General features: G+C 38.8%; 1 protein-coding gene across 1 annotated transcript in view; it reads right to left on the bottom strand.

Moving 5' to 3' along the window:
* Positions 1–933: 933 nt before the first annotated feature.
* Positions 934–12,576, bottom strand: part of dpyda.1 (dihydropyrimidine dehydrogenase a, tandem duplicate 1) — a 184,511-nt gene continuing 172,868 nt past the window's right edge. Inside the window, exons 21-23 of the mRNA XM_061238784.1 lie at positions 5,518–5,664; positions 5,102–5,242; positions 934–3,367 (exon numbers count right to left, since the gene is read on the bottom strand). Coding sequence (XP_061094768.1) covers positions 3,194–3,367; positions 5,102–5,242; positions 5,518–5,664 — 462 coding nt within the window. The 3' untranslated portion in view covers positions 934–3,193. The remainder of the gene's footprint in view (positions 3,368–5,101; positions 5,243–5,517; positions 5,665–12,576) is intronic.

Raw genomic sequence — 12,576 nt, 5'->3', positions numbered from 1 at the left:
GCCCAGTCTGGCCCTCACTTATTAAGAAGGCGTTTCTGTCTGCAGAACTGCTGCTCACTGGATTTTTTGCACCATTATTTGCAAATTCTAGAGACTAGTGTGCCCTAGGAGATCAGCAGTTTCTGAGATACTCAATCTACCACCAACAATCATTCCACAGTTAAAGTTACTTTTTTTCCCATTCTGATGGTTGATGTGAACATTAACTGAAGCTCCTGACCCGTATCTACGTGATTGCATGTATTGCACTGCTGTCACACAATTGGCTGATTTGATAATTGCATGAATAAGTAGGTGTAATAAAGTAAAAATGTGCCTAATAAAGTGCTCGGTGAGTGTATACATTTTCATTTTTCTGTCACTGGAAATTTCAACCACTTGACTGTAGACTGTGTTTTGAGCAGTGTTCATATGTTTATAAACTAGTCACAGGTCAGAACGAGCTTAGGGAGATACAAACCACTCCAGAAACAAGGTTTCAATTACATTTTAATTAATGAAAAAGTGTCTGCATTCATGGAGATAAAAGTCAGTCTGATGACTACATGTTATGTTCAGATGAGCAGATTCAAAACACGCAGCTCACTCTGTTGTGAAATTATATTTTAAATCTACTTGGAATTTTTTTTAAACTTGTAAGTTGTGGATGAAAATAAAAAATGTACAAGGTAATGTAGAATTCTACCAAAATGTATGATTATCAAAATATTTGGTTTCTGTCTGCATCTGAAATATGAAATTAAATAATTTAGAATAGTGTGTGTTGCTTGTCATTTTCAATATTTCCTAAAATGCTAATTATTAGTAATTATGAATCATGGTGCTGACAGTTACACAATTTAACTACACTGGACTAAACTGGACATTTCTAGTTCTTCTAATTTGACTTTAATCAATAACATTGTGGAGGTCATATCAAGGCAACACAACATGCATGTTATTAATTATTTATTTAGAACATTGACAAACAGCTGCTTCATTTGCTTTCACTGCACTTGATTTAAAATGAACTTCAAATTTCAAGATCAAGTGACTGCATCTAATTCAAATTAGGACGATTATTTCTGAAGATTAATTGTCTAACAATCAGGATTCTCAGAAATACTTCATTTAAAGTACCAGTGCAGGAATTAGATAAATAATGACATACAATATAACAATTTAGTTCCACATGGAATTAATACAAAGTTTAAAATACCACCCCGTCTTACACACATGCCTTTTAAAACATGTAAGTAGCTTATTTGTGTCCATGCCTGTTGAACAATGTTAAAGGTACAATAGGTAATTTCGGACTTCTAACAGCCAAGAGAGGAACTGCAGCAACAAACACACTAAAACCACAACACTGTTTATCCCACTCCTTCTCTGGGAATGTGCTGACATTGAAACACCATTGACCAATTTTCAACCAATGAGCATTAATTATTGTATGGATGTATGATTTCTTGGTACAGTGTGTTGGCCCGTCAACTGCATATTTTGAAACCCAAATTTAGGGAATATAAACACAGGCAGAGGGTGAGTCAACATGCCAGTGAGCCTTTTTCAACGATAGGAAGGGATTTACAATGGTCTTGTAACAATGTTTTAACACAAAAATCTTACATATTGTACCTTTAAGTTTAACAGGCAAGTGAATACATCTGCAGATCTGCAGTGAACCGTCACAAAATGGTCGGGATGGGATCTCCTGAGGTGTGTTTGGAGAGGCACAGTCATCAGAGATGAATAATCTCAGAAATCTGTGACCATAACTTTTCAATGGCAACGTTAACGCATTCAACGGTCATGTTAACACAATCTGCAATTTACACAGCAAAAAAGATTGTCTATTTTAATGATTATTACTATTACTATTTTAAAGATTAGTTACTATTGACATTTATAATTAGTAGAAGTAATGTGAGCATGCTATCGGCTGCTGTGAACCCCAATAAGCAGTCATCATTTGGTTATCAATATGGCTACCGCAACAGTTGGGAAACAGTTGGGAAACCATGAATAAGCGTTGGAACATAGTGTTCATCTTCCGTCTTCTGCTCATCTGTCATTTTTGTTTTATATAACAAACGTTTTATAAACCAGGCCTAACTGAACCATTATTTATTTATTAATTTATAAATGTATACATTTATTTATTCTAGCTAAACTCAGTTTATTAGCTATATATTAGACTTATGAAGTCTTCTGCTGCTGTAGCTATGACGCACTGTGTGTTCAGAGATGCTCTTCTGCATACCATATCATTCTATGGTTAAAGTCACTTTGATCCCATTTTGTCCTCATTCTGACATTTGGTCTGAAAAACACTGGAACATTTTAACCACATCTGCATGCTTTTATGCATTTAGTCAATGCCACATGATTGGCTGATTAAATATTCGCAATAACAAGCTGGTGTGTAAGTCTACCTAATAAACTGGTCAATGAGTGTAAATCTATCTATTGAAACTATCTATCTCAAATTTAATTTCATATTTCATTCAAATTTGCATAGGATGTGATAGCAATTCATTAAACAGATAAATTGGAACATGGAACGATAAATTATTAAGTAGGGAATTAGAATCAAATGTTAAATAGTGCACAAACACATAATTGCTTAATACTTATAGACTACTACTGTGACCAAATTCTGTGTTACAGCCTGGTTTGGCTAAAAGCAAATAAACAAAGAGGAGAGTGTACACAATGCAGAGGCTGACAACAATTAATCCATATCAGTAAACTACCAAACCTGGCATAGGTAAAGTATATTCAGTCGCGCAAAATTACGCTAACAATTCCACTCGAGCCCATGTGCGTTTGTGCTTGCATTGTCACCAAAACTGGCTAATTTTATAGCTGTAAACTTGTGGAGGGACTACCATCATCCTGCTTGTAAGAAACATAGTACCAATCTGTGGTGGAGGCTGCACACAACATAAACATCCATTATTGCAAACCTCGCCTTCAGTCCTATTATCACAGGAAAAACAACAGGAAAAAAAAGCCTTGCTGCTATTGTTTAGAAATAAGGCAACTATTTGTGCTTGCACAATTATTTCTGGATAATTGGCTTGGTTATATCAGGCAATTATTTCTACAAACTAATTATTCGTTTTTATAATAAAGGTAATTTTTCACACCGCAATTATGAGCGGAATCAATGCGGTAAAGTCGACGCTCGGCCCGTTTTTTCCTGCTTCCTTTAGCAAACGGGCTCAACAGCTTGAGGCGGGAGGCCTCTCTTCGGCACGTAAGGCGTTGTCCTGGCAACCATTTTGATGCAGTCGATGATGGGGCACACGCTCAGACACAGAGTGCAACCGGTGCAGCTGTCAGTAACTACAGGAAGATGGGTCTCGGGGTCAAATGTAATGGCCTGAAAAAAAAAAAAAAAAAACGAAGGCAGAGGCTATTAGATTAGAATTATTATGCCCTCTGTAGGAGGGGTTCCTGCTACTGCTGCTCAAAACAAAGCCCCGTTACGTGTGCGGCTGTAATTAATCACACGCGACACGGTCTTACAGCCCGCGTGCTTAGTAATAAGGTGGCTACAACATGTTTCAATTTATTACAGCCTTTTTACAATTTGAACGTGTTGCATGATTTATGAGGGGATACTTCTCAATAATAACGTGTGTAAATAATAAATCCAAACTCATACGAAGCCTTTTCAAGAATGGTTTCTGCTGAAAAAAACCCCAAACATGTACCATGGTAACATTGACAGGACATTGGTAGAAGGTACATTTGCTCATGTTTGCGCTTTTGTGTCATAAAGCCAAGTGTTTACATTGCTTGCAGAGGCAACGATTTGATCATGACTTGTTATAATGATGAATGTCTCTCTTTATTAGAAACCATTAATAATATGTAATCCCGCTCAGCGATCCTTTCTCAAACAATAAGCGTCACAATGAACAATTATGGCTTTGAAAAAACAGGCCCGGTACTTCATCACACATGTATGATAAATTGCGGGGGATGTTTATTTACCAGCAGGACTGGAGATAAACATTTTGATCAAACTGTCCTGACGCTGTGTTTTCTCAGTGAGAGAACCTTCGCTCAGCGCCTCCCTTTTCTCAAGAGACTGCCATGTCTACAGACCTACACTCGTTGCTGAAGGGAGTTCTCTTACGGTTTCATATTGTTCATATAATATAAGAACTGGTACTGCGCCAATCAGTAAGCATCATTCTAATGGTAGCATGCTGACTCTGGTAATAATAAGAAAAAATCCAACATCCTAATTAGTAGAGGCGCTGAGTCAAGGGATTCCATTACATTACTGTTATTTAGATGACACCTATTCAAAGTGACTTACAGTTGATTAGACAAAGCAGGGGAGAATCCCCCCTGGAGCACTGTGGAGGTTTAAGGGTCTTGCTCAGGGGCCCAACAGATGCATGGATCTTATTGTGGCTACACCATGGCTTGAACCACCAACCAATAGGCTACCTGCTGCTCCCATATTTCTGACGAACACTTGATGAGTACATTCAGCATGCTGACTCTGTGCCAAAACTAGGGAGCTACTTTGTACTGAGAACATGATACACGAAGAAGAACCCTGGGACAGTACAGTCTACAGCAGGAAGCATCAACTCTGGCCGTCAAACCCAAATCCAGCCCTGGTTTTCTTTCCTCCCACGTAATTAATGCCACTGACTGGTCTTCACATCTGAGTCCCAGGTAAAGAGAGGGTGGAAAACCAGCAGGGGCAGCTTGTATCCTAGTGGCGAAGTTACATGAGTGGGAACTTGAAGGTTGGTGGATCAAGCTTAGGTGTAGCCATTAAAAGATCTGCACAGCTGTTGGGCCCATAAGCAAGGCCTTTAACCCCATATTACTCCAGGTGGAATTGTCCCCTGCTTAGTCTAATGAGCTGTAAGTGGCTTTGGATAAAATGGTCAGCTGAATAACTGTAATAATAATAAAGTTCTCAGCCTTTGAGGACCGTGAGTTTCTGATCCCTGGTTGACAGCAGGTGGTCAGGCTGCTTTCAGAGGGCCAGGTAAGGGAGAGGAGAGGTTATGTTAGGTTGCAGGGGTCTGCCAGGGAAGTGGTTTTAAGAGTTTTTTAAGGAGGTGAGCTCAGCAGGCAGGTCTACCTGGTATCCTGAATCATTGCAGGTCATGTAGCACTTCCCACAGTTGATGCACATCTCCTCATCCACCACTGCCTGGACTTGTTCCGTGTTGCTCAGATCCACATAGGCACCAATGTATTTCAGAGCTCTCGCAATCACATCCTGCAAGTGGAAACAATTGAGGAAAAACCAATTAAAGAAAATTCCCTAAAATAGATTTGTAGAAAGATGATGAGTTTGGGTGTCTGGACAAGTGTTGAAAGTGTTTTTCGTCTTTTCACATAACTACAGTACATATTATTCATAATAACAGTGTTAGTCAATTCAATGAAATTCCATATAGATATTGCACATATACCACAAAGTTGCATACCGTATCATCATAAAATTAATGACTTGAAATGACTTGAAATTAATGAAAATGGTACGTATCTTACCTTCACAGCTGGGACAGGTTTCTTTGGGGTGTTCTTCACGTTGCCATTGGGAATCACAATGTTGTCGTCGATGTCCATCAGCTTCCGTTTATAGTCCGCCAGGGCGTTCTTCTTCTCCTCCAGGTAAGGACCAAAACTGGGCAAACTCTGTGTGGGACCAAGTCACAGGTCATGTCAACATGTCTACAATTATAATGAACAACTCATTAAAGACCATTACCTCAGCTTGCAGACAATAACCAACCCCAGCCAAAGATGTCTGCGAAATCTTGACCAATAATAGACACTGAAAAGTAGTTGTAAATGTCTATGGAGTAATTGTTTTTAGGGTACACTCCATCATGCTTGCAGACTTAACTCATACCTGAGCTACAGGATTAAAAACCAACAAATATCTTACATGACTTTGCAGTACCAGCCTACCACTCCCTTAAATGTTGTTAACCAAAAAGTATAGACTTCCAAAAATCATTATCTATAGCTGACATAATCTCTGAGGGACTGACATTTACACTTTAATCACTCAACCTATTCTAGTTTCGACTATCATGCAGTTAAGAAAACTGGTTATGTGAGACCACAGTATGGATTCCAATAACTATTTTAATGTGTTATTAAATATAATCAACAAAACAGTTCAAATGACCATAACACACCTATTGTTAATTTTCCGGTATTAAATGAAATATATTTGCCTTCTGTTGTCCTGTCATATATAGCATACTCCCTATGATGCAAGCAGAGACAACATTCGTAAGACTGTACCACAATATTAGTAAAATAAATAAAAATGAAAACAACAATGATAAAAATACAAATTTCACAACTATTTAGATTAAATAAAACTATGTTGTTACAGCCCAACAGTGTTTTCCTTTTGGTCGGATTCCATAGGGATGCACCACTCTTCTGTTTGCTCCAATGAAACTAAGGCACAAAATAATCCCAGTCAGCTTCTACCACAAATGGCCCTTTTTGCCTTGGGAAAGGTGCTAACACTGTGTAAGTGAAGATGCAATGAATCAGCTGTCATACACTAAAACTAGATAGGCTACTGTATGTGACCACAGATTAAACAAAAGGAAATAACCCAGATTTATTATAGTGCCAGGTCAAAATAATTGCAAGGTTATGAATAAGTAAAGTAATCAGTCAGAACCATATTAAACCTCCAGATTGAGACATCTATTTTTAAACACTTTGATTAAACTAAAATGACATTACTAAATAAAAAAAAGATTTTGAATAGGTTTTACAGACAGGAGAATGGATGGCAAACAGAAAGTGTGTTCATACTTCTAATCAATTTAACACGTATGTTTCCATATGCGTTGGTAGGTATGGAGTGCTTTCTCCACACACAACAAAGCGCTGATGTCAGCATGTGTGCTAATATCCAACATAATTAGCTAAGCAGTTATGAACAGGCTGATGTATATATAAGGTCATAAACCTACCAAGTAATATAGAAATACCCACCAAAATTTGCCAGATGTCTTGGGTCTTTTTCAATTTAGTTCTCTACGTATACTAAAATTGTGAAAGGTTCAGCCTTTGTTGAACACAAGCATGTACTAATCAATTTTTAATGACTATTCATGAGGTAAATTCAACATTGACAAGATCTAGAAGAAGATAAAAACACAAAGAACTATGCACAGGTAGTGTTAATATTATTTAACGACTGTACTCCCGATTTGGAAACCAATATTATGGCATCACTTGCATTGGCAGATGCATGTCTTTTTACACTACGCTGAATGCAGTGCATTCTAATCTAGAGAAATAGTATTGAGCCATTATCTATCTGTATTCCAAGAAAAGAAACCCTTTGAAACTGACTTGTACAGTACTTGCTGGTCTAGCAGCAAAAGGAAAAGTACATTTGGTAATGCACCTCTTTCACGAGGGAAGCTGAGCACCACACTGGCACAGAAAATGCCTGTGTACAGAAATATGTAACAGTTTTACGGTGAGCACTCGAGACAAAACAGAGCCAAGCACACTCTATAGGGCCCGGCAAAGGAACCGCGCACCCGGCAGCAACGCGGGCGATAAAACTTATCATCGCGGAAAGTGTGCAAATGCAAAATTAATGGCTCTTTTCTCCCCCTTTCTCGCTCTTTCGCCATTCTGCGCCGTTCTCCGAGAAACGATTTGATAAAGAGTTCACCCAGTTGCACCATTATCGTCGCACACACTCCTCCATCAGGTGGAGGACGGCCCACAATCCCCCAGCAGGAGAGGACACTGGTACGGAGGGCCATTCATTTCTCCTAGTGTGTGCGGGGAGAGGAGAGCCACCCGCTCGCAACTGATTTCCCCAGATCGTCGTATTCACGACAATTTAGAGTGAGGGAAATCTGCATGCTGTTAGCCGGAAAAGAAAATAGCTGTTAAATAGGCTGGGAAGCGGATGCCTTCGGTGAGGAGAGACGTGGGGCTGGGTTATGTCAGAAACCGTCTCCGAGGCTAGCAGCTCTCTGTACATGACGCAGTTGTGAAAAAACAACAATGTGTAAACACTCGGGATCTTCTCTTTGGCTCATATTTTTGCCCTTCGCTGGATCACAGGACATTTAGCAGCAGGAGAGTGCTTGTGAGCTTAACCTGCATTTTACCAAAAGCAATGCTTGCGATACATTTTGAATACACAAATTATTATTATGAAGTACATCTTTTGGAATATTTTTTTGTCATTGTGTAATGGAAGCCTGTGTAAGAGTACTGTCATAAGAATGTCTTTCACATATTCCATCAGAATTGTATAATATTGAAAAATATTAAATAATGTGTAACAATGTTGTGTGCAATATTGTTCTTGTTTTCTTTCATTCAAATGAACAAGAGGAAAAAATATGAAATAAAATAGAAAACATCCTAGAAATATGAGCCACAGTTGCGAACATAGATATTGGTGGTAAAAAATGAGCATCTGCACACCGACAATTAAAACAGTTGATATTTATCTCATAGTTATTTCTACAAACCTGATAATCCTTTTTTTATACCAATCACAGCTGTTCACAAAAATATTCAAATTGTCCCAATGCAGTGAATTTTCTTGCAGATGGCTCGTGGGCTAGTGTTGAGCATTACTTGGTTGGTAATACTTCATGCAAATAAGTGTGCAGAACATTTCTATTTTTTAACTTTTTCATTAGAAAATGTATTTACTGTATTTAATATACAGGGCCATTCTTTTTTTGGGGAATTTTAGACCAAATTCAATGAGCAATGCATGGCATAATTCTTTGTGTAAATACTGTATGCACATACGGCAAAAACAGGTGGAAACACATTTGAATAACATGCAAAACCTGACCTTTGGTTTAAATGAAGCAGCTTATCTAGGATGCAAAGAAATGCATACATTAGTAGTCTGTACTCTGTACAGAACTACAGTTCTGTATGTATACACCTGAATATGAACATGGGTTTTCTAAATATGCGTTCATCTGATATACCAGCATAATGTAGCATTTGACACCTAACCTGTCTAAACTTGCCAAACCTTTCAAATGAAATTCCTCAACATTACATTACATTATTGTAATTTGGCGGCGTACAGTTGATTAGACTAAGCAGGAGACAATCCCCCCTGGCTGGCGCAATGCAGGGTTAAGGGCCTTGCTCAAGGGCCCAATGGCGGTGCGGATCTTATTGTGGCTACCCCGGGAATCGAACTGCCGAACTTGCGGGTCCCAGTCATATACCTTAACCACTACGCTACAGGCCGCCCTAACAACAAAATAAAGTTTTGCAGAAACACACACACACACACACACACACACACACACACACACACACACACACACACACACACACACACACACACACACACACACACACACACACACACACACACACACACACAATACCGTATATACTGCACATGTTGTATGCCTAGAGAAACAGCCTGAACGACTGACATATAGGGGATGTGAGAAAAAAGCAAGCGTATGCCTACAATTTCAAAAAAGATTAAAGTTCTAATCAATTATTTTGAACAGAGGATTATTTTTATTTTATTATTTTATTTTATTACTTTTCACTGAGGTTTCAAAGCTCAGAGGGTTTGAAGTTGGGGATGTGAGCGTATGCAGTTGCTGCAGCCAGCTGTTCCTAATCCCTGCAAAGCCTTGCAGGCTTTCAGGGCCCTGGACTTTGGTGACCTTGTATGCAGGCAAACACACCTGATGTTGAATGGTAAGCAGCCCAGGTATTATTCATTGCCTTTGTCAGGGCTTTTACAAAGACACAGCCGTCAGTGCAGTCTTTTCTTTTTCTGGAAGAGTCTGAGATGGATACAGCCACTGTGTGTATTGGTTTCCTATGAGCCCTCTACTTCAAGAGTGCTTCAAGCTTGTCCAGCCAGCCATGATAACCTCCTGTGTTATATTTTAAATCCAGACGTGATATTTGCTTTTGGAACTTCAGTTTGCTTGCTCTCTGCTGCTTTTAGTTGTGGTCATGGGATTACTTCTGTTATTTTGATATCCAAATTATGTGTGGCCACCACCAGAGATGGGAGATACATCATCACAAATTTTCAAATTTGAATATTTAAAGACTTTAGCAGAACAAAACCATCAAAATGTAAATATGACTCATAAAATATTAATCATAAAATAAGTCTGATTTTATAGTACAGCAGGGAGAGCATATTACAGCTTGATGAAGCGTGGTGCGTTCATACAGGCCCATGGGACGTGTCACCATGCCAGACTTGGTAGTTGATGAAAAATCTGCAGACATTATCCAGCTATCATGCTTATGGCATTGGCAATGAATGTATGGTTTTCAGGAGTATTTTGGGTTACAGACAGGCTCTTTGCTACAGTTTGCTTTGAACAGCACGTTCACTCTACGCAGTCTGGAACACTCAAATCTTTCAGATAAGTTTGCTCCCATTTGGTGGGAGTGCTATGGGGCGACGATAAGTGCAAGCAGAGGCAGCGGGTGACATGTTACAAGAACTAGTGTCACACGGCATGCAATCGCCCTATCAGCAGCTACAGTAACAGCTGCCTGCAAATGGATGTTCAATAGAGGACCGTTTTAGTTTATAAAACAGTTTGCAATGTTTTTGTACTTTTTTTTTTTGCCCTGGTCCTATTTTATGAAAATGTAACAACTGTTGACAGCATACATATATGGACAGCACAATTACACTAAATTCAAGCTATTAATACCTTCTTTCCATATTCACTTTTATATAAAAAGGCACATCAGCCATGCGAATCAGGTTGTCAATATTCCCGATGAGAACCTAACAATGCAAGGAAAACAGTTTTCATAAGTTACACACTGGATTCAAGGCTCACAGTTTTGCATATTTAGGTCACCAACCATAAAATTGCACATCCATACTAGGCACAAAAACAGCAACTAGGTACAATAAACAAAACTAAGCATCTGGAGTTTGGTAAGAACTCATTGGAATTATGGGTGGAAGAGAGTGCTATAGTCAGAAGAGACCAAAATGTTTTGGCCATAAACACCATCGACATGTTTGGCAGCAAAAGAGGAATGCATACTGTACAAGCAACTCATACCTACAGTCAAATATGGAGGTGGGTCATTTATGTTTTGCTGCCAGTTGTCCTATTTAAGATGCATGTCAAAATGAATTCAACAAACTACCAGGACATTTTGGCAGAAAATCTGGTTGTCTCGGCTAGGAAGCGGAGACTTTGTCATAGGTAGATTGTCCAGCAGGACAATGACTCCAAACACATCAAATGAAAGTGTAAACAACATCCATGTTCTGCAATGGCCATCTCAGCTTTCAGACTTAAATACCATAGGAACATAACACCATAAGAATCAAACACTTGTGGTCTGAACTGAAGAAGGGGGTCCATAAGCACAAACCCAAGGATATAAATTCTGCAGAACTCCATGTAGGGATGGTCAAAAAATGTGATGGACAATGAATTAACAGCAAAATAACATATTTCACATAAATGATCAATGTGTTTATGTCGCTAAACAATCTCACACATTCACTATTCACCTCAAATTCACATCAAAGCGAAGCACATTCACTGTCTGGAGGCTTCACGTCTTCCTTAGACCTTTATTTACTCCAGCACTTATATTAGAGCTGCAAATAGTCCTGTTGCCTTGTAGTGTTTTTATAAGTCGTTAATTAATGAAGAAATGACAAAAAATGTAGATCGCTAGCTACAGTTCTAGCAGTTTTATTCATATCCAGCACACTATTTAGACAGCAAATGTGTATTCCATATTAAACTGTCCGTGTGAAAAAAAACTGAGAAAATTTTGTATTTAACATTTCGAGACATGATCACAAAATCTGAATCAAGAAAAAACAAGCTTGTTTGCATTTCCAGGCAATATTTTTATCTTGTTCCGCGCAATGCATCTCAGAGAGAGATAAGTACCAATGGCATGTACGTATATATAATGCAAATAAATGTAGATATAGATAGATATAGCATCGAGGCCATTACCAAAGAGCATAATTACAAAGTCTGAACCGACTCTTTGTGGGCTTTTCTTTTGGTGCATGTCTTGATGATTAAAACAATAAGGTTTATTGCCCTCTGAAATGCACATTGCTATTAAGGAAAGATATCAGACCATGAGTCAAAAAAAAACCCTGAAGCATAATAATTGTGCGATTTATCCTCACTAAACTACTGCAGTGTGCCATAATTAAATATGAAAACCTAAATTTATCTCCGCGTTCAGCTGTCATTAATTTAACAGGGAGAGCACATGTTCTAATCTAATAGCTGGATTATTTTTTCCTCCTATTGAAGAGCATTAAAATGTATATTAGCCTCACAGGCCCATAAACATAAACTGGAGACTCAGAGTTTGTATGGATTGGAAGGACGGGAGGTGTGGGGGTGGGGTGAGGCAGGGGGGGCGGGGGGAAGGGGGGGGTTGGGTGCTACGCTCAAAGGCCACTGCCTGGCCCCTGCACCAAGAAAGACATTCACTTAGCCTCATTAAAACAAAGCTGCCTTTTTCTTGTCTTGTGTTCTGCATGATAGCAGCATATTTGTTGTGTAATAATTCACGCGA

The sequence above is a fragment of the Conger conger genome, chromosome 4 (assembly GCF_963514075.1).
Source record: "Conger conger chromosome 4, fConCon1.1, whole genome shotgun sequence".
Taxonomy (NCBI): domain Eukaryota; kingdom Metazoa; phylum Chordata; class Actinopteri; order Anguilliformes; family Congridae; genus Conger; species Conger conger.
This window is presented reverse-complemented; position numbering and strand designations above follow the sequence as displayed.